Source organism: Anneissia japonica, unplaced genomic scaffold, assembly GCF_011630105.1.
Source record: "Anneissia japonica isolate Jap-2015-1 unplaced genomic scaffold, ASM1163010v1 scaffold288068_len275957_cov168, whole genome shotgun sequence".
In the NCBI taxonomy this organism is placed as follows: Eukaryota; Metazoa; Echinodermata; class Crinoidea; order Comatulida; family Comatulidae; genus Anneissia; species Anneissia japonica.
In genome coordinates, this window is record NW_022698294.1 from 72673 (window position 1) to 92235 (window position 19563).

At 35.8% G+C, this 19563-nt stretch overlaps 2 protein-coding genes across 5 annotated transcripts in view; both read left to right on the forward strand.

The window, feature by feature from the left end:
* LOC117102468 (protein rolling stone-like) overlaps window positions 1-14437 on the forward strand; it is a 22334-nt gene extending 7897 nt beyond the window's left edge. Inside the window, exons 1-4 of one of the 4 annotated variants that reach the window (XM_033242734.1) lie at window positions 2203-2360; window positions 5068-5197; window positions 8009-8225; window positions 13180-14424. In XM_033242734.1, coding sequence (XP_033098625.1) covers window positions 5123-5197; window positions 8009-8225; window positions 13180-13709 — 822 coding nt within the window. In that variant the 5' untranslated portion in view covers window positions 2203-2360; window positions 5068-5122 and the 3' untranslated portion in view covers window positions 13710-14424. Of the gene's footprint in view, window positions 1-2200; window positions 2361-2431; window positions 2549-5067; window positions 5198-8008; window positions 8226-13179 lie in introns of those variants that run through there. The other 3 variants (XM_033242735.1, XM_033242738.1, XM_033242736.1) reach the window with 3 other exon arrangements.
* A 116-nt stretch (window positions 14438-14553) lies between these two features.
* LOC117102470 (protein rolling stone-like) lies at window positions 14554-18784 on the forward strand. Its single transcript, XM_033242740.1, has 3 exons — window positions 14554-15781; window positions 16503-16716; window positions 17712-18784. The coding sequence occupies exons 1-3, from the start codon at window positions 15707-15709 to the stop codon at window positions 18203-18205; spliced, it is 783 nt and encodes a 260-aa protein (XP_033098631.1). The 5' UTR covers window positions 14554-15706; the 3' UTR covers window positions 18206-18784.
* Window positions 18785-19563: the final 779 nt, after the last annotated feature.

Consider the following 19563-nt stretch of genomic DNA (forward strand, 5'->3'; position numbering starts at 1 on the left):
CACGTGAAATGAAAAAGCGTATAATTATAATTGAGTATGTACACTTTATTTGACATTAGGCCTATCAATAAAACAATACAGTTAAAAACGAAAGAACTCAAGGAATGATAATGATGAAGGTGGTGGTTTAATGGGGGAAATTGTGCCGGGCGGAGTGCACGGGACTGGCGTTATGTGGGGGTGAAATTGAAATGCAGGAGTATGACTAGCTTTCACTCTTATTGTAATTACAAGTAAACCATTTTTGTTGTTTTTTTTTATTATGACAAACCTTTTTTTTTATTGATTTATTACCTTATTTTTTTTATTGATTTATTGAGTGAACGTTTTTTTATATTATTAATTGTGAACCCCTTTTTTTATTATGAATAGCGAACCTCTATTTTTATTATGAATAGCGAACCTCTTTTTTATTATGAATAGCGAACCTCTTTTCTTTTTTTTCCCTTTTTTTTTGTAAATAGCGAACATTATGAATACCGTAACGGCCCTTAATTTATATTATGAGTAGCGAACCCTTTTTCTTGATTATGACTAGCGAACCTTATGTTTTGTGGTCCTTTTAATAAAATATGAATAGTGACCTCTTTTCTTGATTATGTCTAGCGAACCTTATGAAGGGCGGTCCTTATTTATTATGAATAGCAAACCCTTTTCTTCATTATGAATAACGAACCTCTGGTATAGGGTAAGTTAATGTTATGAATAACGAACCTTATGAATAATGAACCTTATGAATAGCAAACCTTCTAAGTAGCGAGCTTGACCCAAAACAACGGCACTAAAAATTGCTAAAGTAAGTACCGTAATGATTTATGGCTGTTTATACATGGCGGCCATCTTGAATTGATTTATATTGATTATATCACATTCTAAATTCTCTGAAATGATTTACTGAAACAAAAAACATGATAGACCTATTGTTTTAAAAAGATCGCGATTATAGCACAATTTGTAGCGGGTTTATGGTATGGCCGCCATTTTGGAATCTTGGAAAAACCACTTTCTGTTGGTCGGATTTTATAAGACTTCTTTATGTTAATTAGCACACACAATACTACCAAAATCCGTTGAAAAACCTTTTGTTGCAATTATTTGGAGTTAAACCTTATTTCTACTGGACCTTTCTAAAACCCATAGGCCTAGGCCTAATTTGTGAAAATTCTATTTAAGTTGCCATTCATTCGAGTGTGATCAGGGACCTAAATAGCCTTTTTTTTGTCCAAACTGTAGGACTACATTATATCATACTTATTGTACATTTATGTAACTTTGTGTGGAAATAAAAAAAAAAAAAAACAAACAATTTGGAATTTTCATTTGAATCAGCAGTCACTGGAGCTGTTCAATTTCTAACAAATATGTATAGGTCTATTTCTATATTTCAAACACCACCAAGAATAATCAAATACCGTACCAGTAACACAACAACAATATAAATTGAAACAGCCCAATCAGTCAAATAAATGTATCCAAATGTCTAAAACACATCTCCTCTAAAATCTCGGGTCTACTATAAATGTTTGAATATGAGTGGGGAGGGGGAGGTCACCCTACTTCAAAATGGCCCAGTGTTGCGTTAGTTTTCACTTTATCGAAAAAAAGTATTCATCGAATGGTATTAATTTAGTTTAAGTTAGCAATTTTTTTATAATTTTATTTTTTTCTCGCTGGCTAGAATAAACTTCTTGGCCCGTTTCCCGTCTGTTAAGAAACAGGCGTATAAAAAGTATTTCCTATAATACTGTACAACTTGAGGACGACGTTGTACTGTGCATGGCCTACGTCGAAAACATGCAGCAATTCCCTCCTAAAACTAGCACAGTATCACAAAAATCAAAACAGCATCTAGGCTTAACCCTGTATTTTATTGTCGGATAAATCATCACAGCAAAAAAAAAAAAAAAGATAAAATTTTAATTTCATTCAAACACTTTATCAACGTCGTCAAAAAACGTCCAAAACACCGTTGAATCGGGTCGAGCCGGCCCCGATCGAGCGTCGGCGAAGAACATCTGAGGAAAGACCACGTTGTAGAGTTACAAGTGATCCGCCCTACGAACAAAGTATGCTTTGAAGCAACCTCGTCCGTCATAATATAGCATAAAATATACATGTATATATTTTTTGTAAGATACTGTAATTAAACCCATAATCATCACTAAAGTCAAAACAAATTTGTGTCGAGCGGCCCCGATCGAGCGAAGAACATCGAGAAAAACGACGTTGTAGAGAGCACGTGATCCACCATACGACGTATTCTAGCAAAAAATAAACAATCTCGTCGGGTCATAAACATATTATCATATACAGATAATATGCGTGTATTTTGTGTAAGATAATTAATCATCACGAATAAAGTAAGTCAAAACAAATAGTTTAAATGTTTTATTCAAACACATTTGCTGTATGTAGCGAGCACGGGCTCCGTGGTATGGGGTGGATGCAGAGAATAGGACCTAGCTATCTAGGCCTAGGCCTCTCGCATTCTCGCTCATACATTGTGTTCATAACGTGATGCCGACGCTAATTTCTAGGGCGGCTGCTGGTATGTTTTGAATGTTTATTATTAATAATTACTCTCCGAATTTCCAGCGTATGATTACCATAGGCCTTACTCTGACAATATCGTAAACCCGTGAATCCTACGAATACAGATCATTTTAGTCGAGCCTTCATTTCGGTCGCGCCGTATTGTTAGGCCAAGTAAAAAAAAAAAACATGTTTCGCGTCCCCGCCCGCATCGTTTTTTTCGCCCGCCTTGATTTTTTTTTTTATTTTTTATTTTTGGAAAATTCATGAAAATAAAGAAAAAATATATAGAAAATTTAGAATTAAATGTTGGAAAATAAATACCCTAGCCTAAAATAGTGCAATATCTTCGTCTAACCTTTCGTATAGTAAAGCTATGCCTAGGCTAGCCCAATATCTCTACCTAGGCTAGCCCGATATCTCTAGAGTTTCATGTGAAGACGTCTGAGACGTAACATCGGGAACATTCCGATTGTATACAGTAACAATGAAAATGTCAACAAGTCTGTAGAATGGCGGCCATTTTGAAAAATAAAAAATAAAAAATAAAAAAGGCCGCTTCCTCAATTTAAAAAAAAAGCCGGACGTGAAACATGTTTTTTTTTTTTACTTGGCCTTATGCATTTCGGTCGCGGTAAACAGCCTCAGTATGGAACGCCGATGTACGCACTAGTGCTTTTTGTTTGGAAAGTAATTTTTAAATGGTTGTGTATTTTTAAAGTTTTTTTGGTGCGTGTGTTTCAGACTGGGTATTAATTTTATTTATTTTGTCTTTTTTTTACGATGCTTGACTATCATAGGCCTAATATTCTTTGTATTTTTTTTGTTATTGTCACGAAGATAATGGTGACATGAAGTAGGTGATCTGAACGCACTTAAAAAACCTTCACTGCCACTGCCATGACGTACCTGCTAAAAATAGCTAGTCATCTATATTTAGCATCTGACCTACTTCTGTCTTTTGCAGTGTAATGCGTTCACATTCCTGAAGGCGGCGTACAAAGAATAGGCCTTCTCACACTCATGAGCACCGTGGGAACCTTGGTTGTGGGAAATTTTCTTTCCGATTATTTTATGGTTAGTTACCAGGCAACTAGTACAGGAGGCCTCGAGGTAGTGAATTTTTCTAGCTTTAGAAGGAAGCCCGCCCTAAAGACCGAAACCGTGGAATGGCTATTAACATGTATTTAAAATTATATATTAAAACTGCACTTTACTATGTATTTTATAAATATCAGGATATCATCATTCCTGATGATGACATAATTAATGTCGAAATATTGAATCCCAACACGATGGCGTGTATTTCAATACTTGGAGTATGTATTATACTTTCTTATCTGAGATTAATCAGTGGACCTTTCGGTTTCAGGATATGTACGTATAAAAAATGGAAATAAAAGAAAATACAAACCTTGTGCTGCTTCACCTCAAGAGTACCATGGAAATCTAGTTGGTGGGAAATTAAATTCTAGCGCAACTACAGAATAGGACTAGAAAGTGTCATTTTGTCGGGCTTATGAATATAAAAGAAGCCTGAAATGGGCCATTAAAATGTACGGTGTTTAATTATAAATATATTGAAAAATTTTATGTGGAAAATAAATATGAAAGTACTATATATTTCCTTCATTTTCATTCATCATATATCATTCAGTATGTTCATTTATCAAATCATAAACATGATCAGAACATTCAAGATATAGTAAATGGAAACGTAACAGACAAGAAAACAAATGTATGAAAAACTAATCTATTGACTACATAATTTTATTCCATAAATCTCCATTCCATTTATGCATTAAGAAAATATATATCGCAACAAACGTTAAAAAGAAACTTGTCTCAAACCAAGTCGAATTTGTAACATTTTCGTTGTTTCTGTAAAGAAAGAAAAATAACACCAAGTGATACACGTAATATTAATAATCAAAAAACTATAATATTATAGTACAGTAATACAAATAATTGTTAGTCAAAAATACTATACTGCTTAGCTACCTTGTTCTAAATTTGCGGTCGCACCGTCGGCGCGCCATACACCGCGACCGAAATAAAGGCGCGACCGAAATGATCGGATACCAACCCTACTACAGTACTAACTTTGTTATGTTGTACCGAGGTATGTCATATCCAGTAAAGGTCAAATGCGGGTCAGATTCAGAAGGTGGAGCTTAGCGATACAGAATTCATAAAAATAGGTGATTTAAAACTCGTTTTTCAGAAAAACGCGTTATCTAAAAATTAAAGGAAAGTCATCGATATGTTTATTATATAATTCTTTATTGTTTTATGTCATTTTAAAAGCAACTAAAATATGTTATTTTGGATGGACTTTAAAAACCATATTTCAAGAGGGCGGTTTACAGATTTTATTGATCAAATATCATTGTTATCCACTATATGGGTTACCTAATACGTCATTACTGATTGGTATTGTAAGGGCGTGCAAACAGCGCTCTACGAACTATTTCGAGTAATAAAACAATCTGTTTATAATACATGTGTGATTTGTCTTACTTTTAAACTCGAAAGGACACTGCGCGCGAAAGAGCGACGTGAGACGTGTCCAGGTTTAGCGTTGGTCGAGATGTTGGAAGGCTGTGGAATAAGCTGTTTTCACTTGGGACTTCAGTCTGAAAAGCGACTATTTGTAACTTCACAGGTGAGAAAATCCCTTTGTGTCCTAAATCCCCACCTGACATTTATAATGTAACGTATAGGTCTAATCCGTAGATGGTAGACGCATTGCTGTAGGCGCAATTTTTATAGGTTTACCATAAACATGTTCTAAATAAACATTCGATTGATAAAAGTCACAGTGGCTATGTAACGTGAATAACACAATATGATTTAAGCGTATATTTTCTAAAAGGAAACATTAAAAGACAATCACTTAACATAGTAGGCCTACATTAATAATAATAATAATAATAATAATAGTTTTATATAGCGCACAAATCCATCTAATGTAAGATGCTCAGGGCGCTTGAAATGTGGACTAGGAACTCGATCAATGACTTTCTTCGCCCCTAAGGGTCCCTTCGTGTCTGTACTACCCGGGAACCCGGTACCAGCAACTCTCGTAGTCCACCACATTAGACACCAACACATAATCTATATTTTTTTATTACTAAAATAAGACTGTTTTTGCATCATTCTCGCTGGACACCTGGAAGACTGTGGCGCCGGGGGGTAAATGTGTAGGCCAAACCTGTTTATTTGCCACTGAAATTGTTCAGCAGATGGAAATCTTTTGGAGACTACGCAGTACCACTGCAGTTACTTGTAATAGTTTTGTAACTGTGGTATTGTATATTCTGCTATATAATACAACGTTATTATTATTACGAATTAACAGCCGTTTATTATATAACTTTAAAACAAAATTTATTGACAAAAAAAAGATCGACATTTCGTGTCCATCAAGGACGCATTTTCAAGATCAAGTGAACATCATATGTTTATTTTTATTATATATGTTTATTCATATCATATGTTTATTTTTATTATATATGTTTATTCATATCATATGTTTATTTTTATTATATATGTTTATTCATATCATATGTTTATTTTTTGTTCACTTGGACACGAAACGTCGATCCTTTTTGTAAATACATTTTGTTTTAAAATTATTATTTATTGTATTAATATTACTACATTATTATTTTCAGTAGTAATATTAGTATTTTTTTAACTATTATATTGGATCTTATGCTGTAGTGTAAGCAATTGGAAGGCCTTGTATGTGCGTCTGCGCGTATGTGATGCGGAGTCATCAAATTCGTCTGAACTTATACATTTTTGCATACATGTGGGCCTAGTATTGGTGTAATCGTGCCCAATGCTTGAAAACATTTTTGGATGAATATTAAAGCAATACACGAGAACTTTATTAACCCCCCCCCCCCCACGCCAACCCAACCCTACCCAACCCTTCCATTCAAGACTCAGAATAATCTAATGTCTTTTGACAAAGTCAGATGCAGTTGACTGACTCAATGAGAATGCTGGATAGGCCCTACAAGAATATACTAGAAATGCAACGAATATCGCGTTAAAAGCACCCGGCACAATCATAACCTCAAGAGCTTGACAATAACCTTGCTTACGTATCGGTTGTACTGTACGCAATAACCAATAATTTTAAAAGGTTTTAATGTTTAAACTTAGATTGTTGCACAATAATCGATCATTTTTATTTTCACTCCATGAATACAATACCGGTACTGGTATTTGCATTCCTGATGTTCCCAATACACAAAATTCGTAAGCTTAAAATTCATTGCTAGAAACATTTAAGCTTAAAACACTATTATGAACTATGAGAGCTTTCATTGAGTATTTAATTTACAGCGCCGACATTACGGTCCAACAACACTCATTGGCTGTGGGTCCCTCAATCTTCCTGCTGGTTTTGTTTCTTTTCATATCCCTATCAAGTGTAATATAGTAGAGGTCTGTCTGATTAGTCACACTTTAGGATAAATATAATAAAATTGCTTATGTAAATACACATGTTAGGTCTAGACCACAACCCGTGCATGCAAATTAAGTCAAGCTAGAGCCAGTGGAGCAATAAATTCAAATAATGCCATAGCCAGCTATTGGGATAGTTGTTGGGACAGTCCCGCGCAATTTTTATAATGTGTCCACGAAGAATGGGTCCATATTTTCAAATAATGGGTGCAAATTATGTAATTTCATGTATAAAATGAGTGTACCTTTTGAAATGGGTCCGGATTTCTCATATTTAGCCTGATATGAGAAAAAAATGAAGAAAATGGGTCCAGATTTTTCATATTTTTGCGTAAAATGGGTAAACTTTTTAAGAAAATGGGTCACATTATTTGAATTAATAAGCTTAAAGTAAGTCCGTTCTGATATTGTCCCGCACTGTTTGAAAATCCTGGCTCTACGGCATTGAATTCAACGATGAAGTTTGCTCCTGAACGGATGAAGAATAGAGATCATTTTACATTTCTCCTCCTACTTTATGATAGGCCTATACATGCAATAAGGAAATATTTATTCTTCCGACATACGGCGTACATAAAGAAAGGTAAAGGCGACAGGGTTAAGGCAGCCCCACTAATAATCAGCACAGTTCTATCTGTGTACACCTTATCCCTGGCACTCACTGCGTCGTGCGGCAAAAACAAAACAGAACTAAACTATCTTAATTACCATTTTAATGATTGTTTTGATTTTGTCCTAGAAATTATAACAGCTGGTATAGTTTATAGACACATCTATTTGTTTAATTTGCATATTATATTTGGCCTAGAAGTATATCATGTAAAAAAATCTTTTGAATTACTGTTTTAAATGGTTTTTTAAGTGGTTTAATTTGTTTTTTCCTTGTATATGTTGATATTGACCAAATAAATGAATGAATGAGTCATGATCAATAACGATAGCATTATTTTTCACAGTACAATCGCCTGAATGACATTTATCTATTTTTATTCAGTTCCCAGGCCTCAACCCGCATATTTTCACCATCTATCGGTTCATGGTTGCTATCTATTTCGCTGGTTTCACTCTCTGGTATTTTCCTTATTCAGTAACCAATCTTGGTTGGAAAATCTTTATCTATTTGACCAACTGGACATTCATCGTAGTGACGTGTTATCTTCTAGTTGCCTCTTACAACAGCTTAGTACATTATCGAAATGTGACACGGCGAGGTTTGTAATTATTACTGTACTACTGATTTTTAAATTTAGTCTTTTGTGACCACTATTAAGGAAGGATAAGGAGTCTCGGAAGTTAATATAGGCCTATAATGAATGTGAATTCAAAATTAATATAGGCCTACAGAACTCGTTATTCGAACCGCGTTTGTACACACTACGGAGAATAAATGGCACTAATGTAGTCCAATTCCAGTTATTTATCACTCATTGTTATTCTTTACAATAATTATTATTCATTTACTTATTGTTCGATGAAGTTGAATGAATATATTTAATTATAGGCTTATTTATTGTCATCGTCACTGTTACTATTCAGGCGCGTCGAAAGCAATTTGTATTGGTCCGGCCAAATGCGACGATCCCCACCCCACCCCTCACCTTGCCCATGGCGAAGGGGGTGGGGTTGGTGGTCCCGATGGAAAACCTTTTTTTAATAAACTATGGCTATGTTCTAGCAGGATCCGGATCCTGCTAACCGTTAGCTGCCGTGCGTCCATGCGAGAAAGTCCCGATCCGGATTCCAAAAATATGATGATCGAATCACTGGCCAATAAGAAACTGGAAATTGTAAACGCGTACGTGTGATTGGTTGATGATAAAAACGCTCTCAACTTGCTAACCGATAGCGCTTGCTAACCGTTAGCGATATCCGGATACTGCTAACGGTTAGCGCTAACCGATCGGGTGTTCTCACGGAGGTGCTAACGGTTAGCGCTAACGGTTAGCTCCCGATCCGGATACTAGGGCTCTCGTGAGAACCAGGCTTATGTCCTTACTGGGCATCGTATTCTTGCTGGTATTACCGGTACGCAAGACAACTTTACATTTACGGAGAAGATTTTTACTGACCCGATAGCAGGGCCGTAGCCACGAGAATTGAAGTGGTCAGGTTGCGAGCGAAGCGCGAGCACTGATGATTGGGGCTAGGGGGCCGCCAATGGTTCAGGGTTCCGGGGCCATTAAACCAATTAACTGTAATATTATTAACTAAGACCAATCAACACATAACATAAAACATGTACATATCAAAATGATTATGTTTAATCTTTCCTCGTCGGTGCTTGCATAAAACGTGATTTGAATCTAACGTGTATAAATGATATTGAAAAACAATCGAAATATTCTGTACAATATTATGCTAAAAATTTACAGAGTGGACTTCCTTATATTGTGGTCATACTAGACTGTAGTATTATTATTTAAAAAGTCCATTCAACAAACAACATAAAACATATATTTTATGTTGTTGGTTAAATGGACTTCTTTAATAATAATATTACAGTCTAATATGACCACAACATAAGTCCAGTTATACATATCAAAGTTATTAGGTTAAAGTTCTCATGTCGGTGTATGCATAAAACGTACGGTAATTTCCTAAAATTTGGATATCTGAGATCAACAGACAAAATTCTCTATATATATACTAATTTAACGAGTGGACTTCCTTGATTTGAGGAAATATATATGTATATTTAGATACGCAAAGTTTAGAAGATTAAAGGAGAGGACTTCCTTATTTTGTAGTCATATTAGACTGTAATGTCATTAAAAACCATTCAACAAAAAACATAAAACATATTAAAATTATTAAGTTGAACTTTCTACTTCGGTGCATGAATATAACGTAATTTTGGGATACATGAGATTTACATAACATTTGAGAATGTAGGCCTACTGAATATAAAATCTTAAATATTTTACATTTTAATCAGCAATCTATCAGAAATACGGGGGCTGGTTATACTGTAACCCCTACAATACTAAAACTGGGATCCAACAGACAGTGAATATTCCATTTTGATTTAGTGTAGATATTTTTTACATATTTCTATTTTATTTGAAATCTTTTTATTTTGTATGATTCATATGTTATATTTTCCACAGACAGATAAATGAATGAATGCCTGAACTGATACTTTCTATACAGAACAGATATCATAAATCATCTATTGCCCGACTGTGTGCATTGAACGTTTGACGACGACGATAATGTCTCGAAATTCCCAATCGTAACTTAGGCTATGGACTTCGCTTGACACTTCACATCAAAGGGCCTGTTAATAATTCTTGCACAGCTTCCTCCTCCTCATCATTATCTTCTTCATCATCATAATTATTAATTGTCCATAGCAAAGTAGGGAAAAACTATGAATTCAGAGTGTATTTCAATAATAGACGTCTCATATGCACGAAGTGTATTTCAAAGCATCTAGAAAACAAAAACTTTTCGAAGGAGAAGCCGTAGACTCCCCCACCCCTTATCTAAAATTTGTCTTCCAGCGACAAAACAAGCTAGCTTTCTTCTCATGACCCCTCCCACCATGGAAACCCATCTATCAGGAATAAAATATTGCTAGTACAAGTAAAATGTTTTACTGGAATTAATCTAATCTTCTAGTAATCTAAAGGTAAAATTATCCAGCACCGGACATCATCCCGGTATTTGTGAGTCTGGTTTCGGGGTCGGAAGATTACGTGGTGAATCAAATCATGATAAATAAGCCTAAGCTACTGATACTTAACTACAGTAAAAATTAAATAATTTCAAATTTGTTCCATATTTTCAATAGGCTGAATGTGCAAGTTATGTTTGAAGTTTTTTTTTTTTTTTTTTTTTTTTTTTTACGTTGTAGTTGATAACTTATTTGATCCGTATAAATGACATATGGAACATTTGGATAGATTTTTTACTAATTAGATAACACTCCATTATACTTGTTCAAAGTTGTAATCTGTATTATTTGGTTTGTTATTGTTGTGAGACTGTACTATTAGGGGGTTCCTGAATAATGACTAATTTTATGTCGACCATTGTTTTTATAAATTATTGAGGGTTGGCGTGCGCTTCATAACCACAAGGGAAAGGCGTAATATAAAATACCCTTTACCAGTACTTCATTAATTATATTATATTACATCCATTCAGGTAAAAAAAAACATCCTAAAATTGAGACAGCTTCAGGGGTGGCGCCAGCAGGGGACCTGGGGACACCCCCATTCCCCCCACCCCCGTCGGGGAGAAAAACCACAATACTAAGGGGGAAAAAATTATATGTATTTTCTAAACTCTAAAAATCGATTAAATAAGACTTTGAAATCCCTAAATTGTCAACATTTTCGGGGCTTCGTACCCTGGACCGCCTTCGAGGTCTTTTAAGCGACGCTTGACCACTGCTGGATCGCTTCCGACGCCCTTTACTATTCAGATGGGCACACATAGCGTTTTATTACGGTTGTAGGAGTACAGTTGGGGAATTCTACGGGTATGAAAACCTCTAGATAAGTCTTGTATTCGCTCAGATTAGCTTCTGTAATGAGTAATTAATTTTGGCACGTTTTGACTTCAATCTGGCCCACTGTGCGACGGTAACACCGGGCACATACTCTGTGGATGTTTGCTGGCGTAAGCGATTCCATACAGAACGCAACGCGACGAGGCGCACGCACCAAATCGTCTTTAATGATGATCTACACAACCACCGACATGCAGCAGACGGCGTCGCTTTAACAACCGTCACAAAGAACGACAATGTTTCATCTGTCGTGAACGATTCCGGTTTGCGCCTCAGGGGTGACGCCAGCAGGGGGAATGGGGCAGGGTCCCCGTCGAGGAGAGGTCCCCGTCGAGGAAAGCTTCCCCATCCCCCACCCGTTGGGGAGATAAACTACAATTCGTCAGGGAGAAATAAAATGTGTATGTATTTTCTACATATTAGTAGACTCTAAAATCGATTCTTCTTGAATGCCCCTTGCAATGCTGCATAAAGAAGTTCAGTGCGTACATTTTATGTCAACATCTCTTGTACTTTACCCTTGTGCGAACTCTCTGAAAAGATTCCCCCCATACTTCGATAGGACGTCCCGGTTTGGGTCTGTTTTAAGTCTCTTGTGGGTTTTCTGCTGGTGTGGAAAGAATATCTCTGTTCTGTGTCAAAACATTAATAACTTCATCAGAAAATGGAATCCTGTTGTCAAGCCACGAGTTTTTTTCTTTAGAAACCCGGAAAACACGTGTTTACGTTCTTATAACGTTCTTGGCGAATGTTGTGGTTAGGTATGTCACAAAATAACGTTTACACAACGTTGTAGGAACGTGCAAACGTTGTGAAATTATGTTCAGTATGTATTTATGGTTCTACAAAATAAAGTTTTCAAAACAAAACTGTATAACGTATTATTGTTTGCTGGGAAGGTCGTTAGTACTCGCGTAGTAGCTCACCTCTCCTTAAGTTGAAACAGGAAGCTTTTCAAAGTCTTGGATGTGTTTGAATAAAGTTAAAAACAATTGACGCCTAGATATAGGCCTGCTTGTAGATATCATCTTCATTGTGATATATGATATTTGGATTATTAGACTGCTCAAAATTTAATAAAGTATTCTAAACAGCAACAAAATATTAAAGATTTGCTACTGTTAAATCACGAGCAGTTTGTCAATTTTTGAAGTGCTTTTCCCACGCTTTGCATGAACTGGTTGAATAGACGCGCGTGCATCCCTCTGATTTGCGGTTTGCTCTAATTAAATTGTGTCTCAAATGTTCGAAAACGATTTATTATTGATGCAAACTTCAAATTTAAACCAAAACATATATTTGTGTTCCCCAATTTATATACAAGAAACCTGTGCATTTTGAAGTAATTCCGAATTTTCTGTAAGAAAAAAAACGTGTTTAGATATAATGTAGTCAATTATAGTATTTGAAATATTTATAGAGAAATTTCCGACATTTGTTGAAAAATACTACCCTTAAAATTCGTTTAAATGTAAAATATTTTCAGGATAGATTCACGAGGGTATACACATCTTCAATCATGTGAAAAAAAGTGTAAAAGCCATAGTCACCAAAATGGACTTTTGGCACACTTTAATTTCGCCCTGGCCCACTGTGCGTCGATGTCACCATGGTCATTATCATTATTGGTTTTATCTTTTTTTCCACAGGTACCATTCTTGTATCATCCTCTGCTGATATACCCGATCTGCCGTTTATTTACAAATTACAGTGGTTCCTTTATTACCTAGCAGCAAACATGTCGATTATCGTAACGGTGGTTTATTGGACGGCTCTGTATTCCAAAGGAAATTTAGATTTCATACACCTCTTCATAAATCTAAACGTACATACCCTTACGTCATTTGTCGCTATTAGCGAAACGATGCTGTCTGCTACACCGTTCCGTTTCATTCATGTAGTATACCCCCTCTGTTACGGAGTTGTCTACGTATTTTTTACCATCATATACTGGGTGGCAGGCGGTACCGGTAAATATGGTCATTCATATATTTATCCGATAATTGACTACGAAAACGACCCTGGTAAGGCTGTGTTAAGCATCGTTGGTTGTATCATTGGTATTTTTGTTTTCCAGGTAGTATTATGGGTAATGTTTATTTTAAGATTGAAATTAGCAGGAAAATTATTGAGAACCAACAACGCGAACGAACGATCTGCTGATGAAACTACGGTTTAGTTAGTTCAGTATGAAGTATTGTATTACTGTACATCACACGGTCCTGCAGCTGTACATTAACTTTTGATCACAAGAGAAGCAGGCCTAAGAATTAAGCAGGCCTAAAAATTAAGCAGGCTTAGAAAGTAAATCTACTCAATGGCCTTAAACGAATTAGTTTATATGTATTATATTTCTTATTATTACTCGCGACTATTACCTGCGAGGCTGTGAGGTATTCCGGGGCGGGTCCGGGTATATGTAGGAGAGGGTGCAGAAAGAAAAAGGACACTCTTGGATAAATAACATAAGTTTTAATGACTTCATCGTCTTCTCTCTTGTCACCATTCCCATTCTTTGAGAGACTTGAACGCCAGAAATAATATAGCATTAGCCTAAAAATTATTCTTATCAAATGATTTTGTAGCGTGACATGCCCTCGTCCAGTACCGTATTTTGTAGATTCATGTTAGTGTAATTTTGTTTTGCAATATTCTACTGGCCACAAAAAAAAAAACCACCTAAAGGAATGGTGCTACGATTAATTTCTTCCAGTTCTGCGCACGCATCTGGACGGTAAATCGTCACAAATGTTTGTTCCTTAGTATACATTACTGTATAATTATGCATTCTTTATGTTTATATTATATTATGTTTTGGTTTTGTGTATATAGGCCGAGATTTAAAATAACTTGTAGTAACATCTATGTAAAATAAAATTCCGATCATATAATGACGTATCTGTATAACATGGTAACTTTATCATTGTGTTGCGTTTTAAAGTTTCTTTTCTTAGCTGGCCGGGCGTTCGTGTTTTTACTACGGTACTGAGTTTAAATTGGCAGACGACAAGAAAGTTAATTATTATCGCTATTTGGTGTATCTTGGTTGTCCAAATGGTTGAACTGATTTTATTTTAAATGTTTTTAGTATTTTGTGCAATTGTAGATTGGGTCCGTATTCTATCCAATAATCTAATTTTTATACTATACACTTTTTTTATAAGAACATTTTATAAGAACACTGAGGCGGCTGAAATTGCTTAAAAATTAAGAAGAAAATAAGAAAAAATTGAGGCTGGGGTAAAATGTCAAAAGAGGTTTTCGTTAAAAAAAAAAAAGAAAACCAACAAATATTATCTGTACCCTATTTGCAGTAGACGTGACTATGTAATATAGTCTATAATACAGTGCAGTGCCGTAATACGTATTGTATTGTTTAAAAGTAAGAACAAAGTAAGAACATTTTGAGCCTGAAATTGGCAAAAAATATAAATACTAAGACTGGGCAAAATTGTACTGGTTCTTATAAAATGTGTAGGGCCTATTCATAGAGGGCTGTACTTCCAGCTTATATTCCAGAAGATAAATTATTTTCAAGACGTGAGAAAAACAACTCAATGCTGTCAGAATGGGAGATATGGTAAACCCCAGCACTAATCTAATCTTAAACCCCTGCAATATGTAGTGGGGTACCCTGGCCAATATCTGATCCTAAGTTGAACTGACAGACCCTGTCTGGACTACTCAGTGCAGTTTGATAGGCGTGCCATCGCCTTCACACCTACGGGGAAGGGCATTATATAGGAAGGGAGAAAGTCTATAAACAAGAATGTAAGCTATAGCTCCTATTCTATTCTAAATAAAGTATAGGGCCTACTCGATAATAAGTACGGCACATACAGTGAAGGAAAATGTAGTTTCTTTATGAAGAAGAGTGCTTAATGAATGAAATTAAAAACATGTGTTTTATATTGAATTTAATTGAATTAATTTATGCTATGTCAACGTACCTATAACTTAGCGCCTCTCTTAATTGCGCCCTCTATATGCTTCGCTACCTGTTCTTTCACCTGCACGGTTTTCACAAAACGATTATTTTACCGTGTACAAGACGAGCTGATCTAACTTTATTTATTCTAACGGTTACTGATGAGTCGTTGATGCTTCATATACCTAATCGTTCAAAAGTTTATGTAATTCTTTTGGCGTCAACTATGCATCAACAACGCTGAAAGCATGTGTAAAAAGTATTTGTATTCTTCGCTGGGACTCACGACTAGTCAACGAGGGACAGAGTTCACTAAATCACAGGTGGGTGCCGTTTTATTCTGCTTGGCAAAAATTCCAGTGACGGATTCAAGGGAGGATGAAGCCGGCCCGCCCAGTCACCTAAATTTTTCAAAATTAAAAAAATTAATGGAGAAAAAAAGAAAATTGAATTTAAGTCTGATAGGGCCATTTCCGGCCATAAAGGTGCCTTTAATCATAAAATGTCTTACCTCAGCAAAGCAAATTCCAACCAGATAGGGGACGACCACAGGCGGAACTAAGGGGCATTTCATGGGTGATTATCACGGAACAAATTTCTAACAATACTAGACAAGAAAATGAAGCCCTGTCCCTACTTTTTTTTCACAAACATCGTCTATTCATCGTGTGCAGGGGATGATCCTCTATCTGTGAAAATCCCTCCCTGGGCTCATCTATTTAGATTTTGTGTTTGATTTCAATTGGGGCTTGATATTTTTCTAGGGTGCACCAAATACGCCACTTCCCCCTATATAAGCAGTGATCCCAGTTCAGCTAACTTAAGTTACAAAATGACATTTTAGATTATTATATTAATGTTGATGAGTTTATTAATAGGTTTGCATCAGTAAACCATACAACCACATCAAAATGAAGAATGTAAAGTGACAAATAATTAGATTTAGATAATTAGACAGAGCATTTTATCTTATTTGTACATTTTTTTCTCACATTAATTAAATATTTATGGCCAGGATATAATTTTAGAAGTATTTGAAGTTAGTTCCCAGGTCTGAATCCGTATGTCTTCAGCATCTACCGGTTTGTTGTAACCCTCTACTTCATTGTGATTACTGCATGGACGATAGCGGAGGAATATGACTGGACTTATTTTATTTACTTGACCAATTGGACCGTCATCCTGGTCACTGTTTATCTGGTAGTAGCATCTTCCAATAGTGCAAAATTCCTAATACGGAGGCATCGTTGTGACGTAGGTACGTTTAACCATTACGAAGATATGAAAGGATTTCCATAATTATGTTTTGATAAAATATCAAAGTGAAATAGGGCCCTACACGATTCTGTCTCTGTTATGTCGTACTTATTTATAGTTTCGTAAACACAGAATAATAAAGGAAGGCTCCTTGAATCTAGTTTTGTAAACAATCAAATAATATCTAGTTCTTTTCCAATATAAATTAAACAAGAAAATGAGTCTTGTTGATATGTGAGTTTAATTGTTTGCTGGTATTGTATTTGTCTAGGCCTTGGTACAAAATTGTTCTACATACCCGTATAAATTTTGAGTTATTTATCATTTCACTTTTTTTTTCCCATAATTAATTTTTCTCTTGTATGAAAATATCCAGTGCGTGTAAATAGTCAGGAGCATATTGAAATCACTATATTTTACTTGCTATGTTATTGTATGTGACACATTAAGCGTAATAGACCTATCCTGATAGGCTAGATACGTTGCAAACATTTGTCTTTTTCCTTGTTGCACATCAATGCCTCTTTTTTCAAGGCCACAAATCTTAGCCTCAACCCAGTGTTGGTCCACCTTTTTACTGCTTGAATAGTGCATTGTAAATAAATATAAATAAAATGATTGATGGAGCTTCAAAGAGACTTCGACCAATATCAAATACCAAAAAATATCAAATGAATGATGATGCACAATTGCCGATTTGTGTGTGAAAATAAACGTTGATTATGGTTGAATAATAAATAGTTGATAATCTTTTCAGTCTTCATTTTTTATTTGTGACACTATCCATAAGGCACTTCGTGGGCGAAAATATTTTACTTACACGGGCTCCTTCCCCCACCCCCACAATATTTTCTTTCCTCCAGGCCCCATGACTCGTCGTTACGCCACTGATTGTTAGTATACGAGCCTTACTAACCACAGCCCTAATGTTAAAAAGGTATACCTTCTCAAAATATTTTTCAAGTAATAAATTAATTATCAAATTTATTTTTGTAGATGACGTCATCTCGTCAGGTTCGTCTTCCAGTGTTGAGAACACGTTATCATTCGTTTACAAATTGCAGTGGGTTCTCTACTACATGGCAGCAAGTGGTTCGATACTCGTGTCGTTAATTTACTGGGGAGCACTTTATAGCCTTGGTGTAGATCTAGCTCTGTTTACGGACCTGAATGTTCACGCGTTCACGAGTTTATTGATGATCGTCGAAACGTTTTTGTCTGCTACACCGGTGCGTTTGCTTCACATGGTCTACCCACTGGCTTACGTAATAATCTATGTAGTGTTCACCCTTGTATTTTGGGCGGTGGATTGTACTGTTATCTATCCGATAATTGATTATAATACAGACCCTGGGTTTGCAGTACTTATCGTCGTTGGAGTGCTTACCGGTGTTGTTATATGTCATGTTTTAATCTGGTTAATAGGCAAACTTAGAATAATGGTATTAAGGAAATGTTTTAAGACAGAGAACACTCGATATGTGGAATAAAGCCGGTACTGCTTACGACCGTAGTCCGACGAATCCATCTACACTTGACGACGCAACGTCTTCTGCTGGTTGTCGATGTCAGTCTGAGCGGAGATCGCCCTTGTTCAGGAATTACATCAGCCGACGACCACCAGTGCCGGATGTGTGTCCAGCTTGTGACGAAGATAGTGGCGGAGGGCCAGGAATTTGAAATAGAGGGGGCCCACGGAAGGAGTTTCACAAATGGAGGGTCTGGAATCACCTCAGCCCCACCATGGGTGTTGCTGAAGCATGAAAATATATGATTAGTGCACCTCTATATGGCCGGAAATGGCACTCTCAGACCTAAATTTGGATTATTTTTTTTTTTCACAATTTTTTTTTTTTATAATTTTGAATTATTTAGGGTGGGGGAGGTCGGGCCGGCTTGGCCCCCATGAATCGGCTAGTGGAAGAAGTAGAACAAGATTATTAAAATGACTTTTGAAGAGGGTGACTCATCTAGCTTGGTTCCATCATTCATACTTGCACTTACACAATAAATTGAACATTATGTCTAAAAAAATGTTTGCCTTTCTCATCCGCCCCTAACTCAACGAAAAAAAGGGGTGGCAAAATAAAAACACTTTTTTTCTTTACAAATAAAAAAAAAAACAATGTGAGTGAATTGATCTTCATTTTTTTTTGCCAGATGCCCTACAAAGTTGTTGTCTGACGTAAGATATTGCCATTCTAGGCCTACATTCATTGCTTTTATTTTACATCAACATACTGCTTAAAGTGTTACAATTTACATCATCATCATCGTGTAAGCCGTGGTTGCGGTTTGATTAAAACAGAAAACACGAAGAAAATGCACCCAAACCAGAGGGCTCAATTTTGCTATAGTTTAGTACATTTAGTTGTATTCAGCAATCTAATCGATTAAAAAAATCAAGATCATCAAAAGGTAAAAAGAAAGTTCAACAAATCACGATATGCGATGTCTACTTAAACATGACTATGTGTTTATTTAAACTACGATCTTTCTCAATTTAAAGACCCTTCCTATTAAAGAATTCCTATCTTTTAACATTAGCTGTTCCTCCAATTAAAGACTCTCTCTATTTAGATACCAAGGACCCGGGCCCTCCTTTTGGAAAGTAAAGAAAAAAAAATTAAAAAAAAAAATTAAAAAATTAAAAGAAATTACTGATCGCCCAAAACGCCTCAGAGGTTACTTTCGGCGTCTACAAAACAACTTTCGCCGGGGCATACCCCGGACCCCCTTGGGTAGTGTTGTCTCTCGATCGCATAGGGCTTAAAACATAAAAATATTAGCCAACATCATAAGATGATGTTTTTTGTGTGTTTTGTGTATATTTAGCATACAACAATAA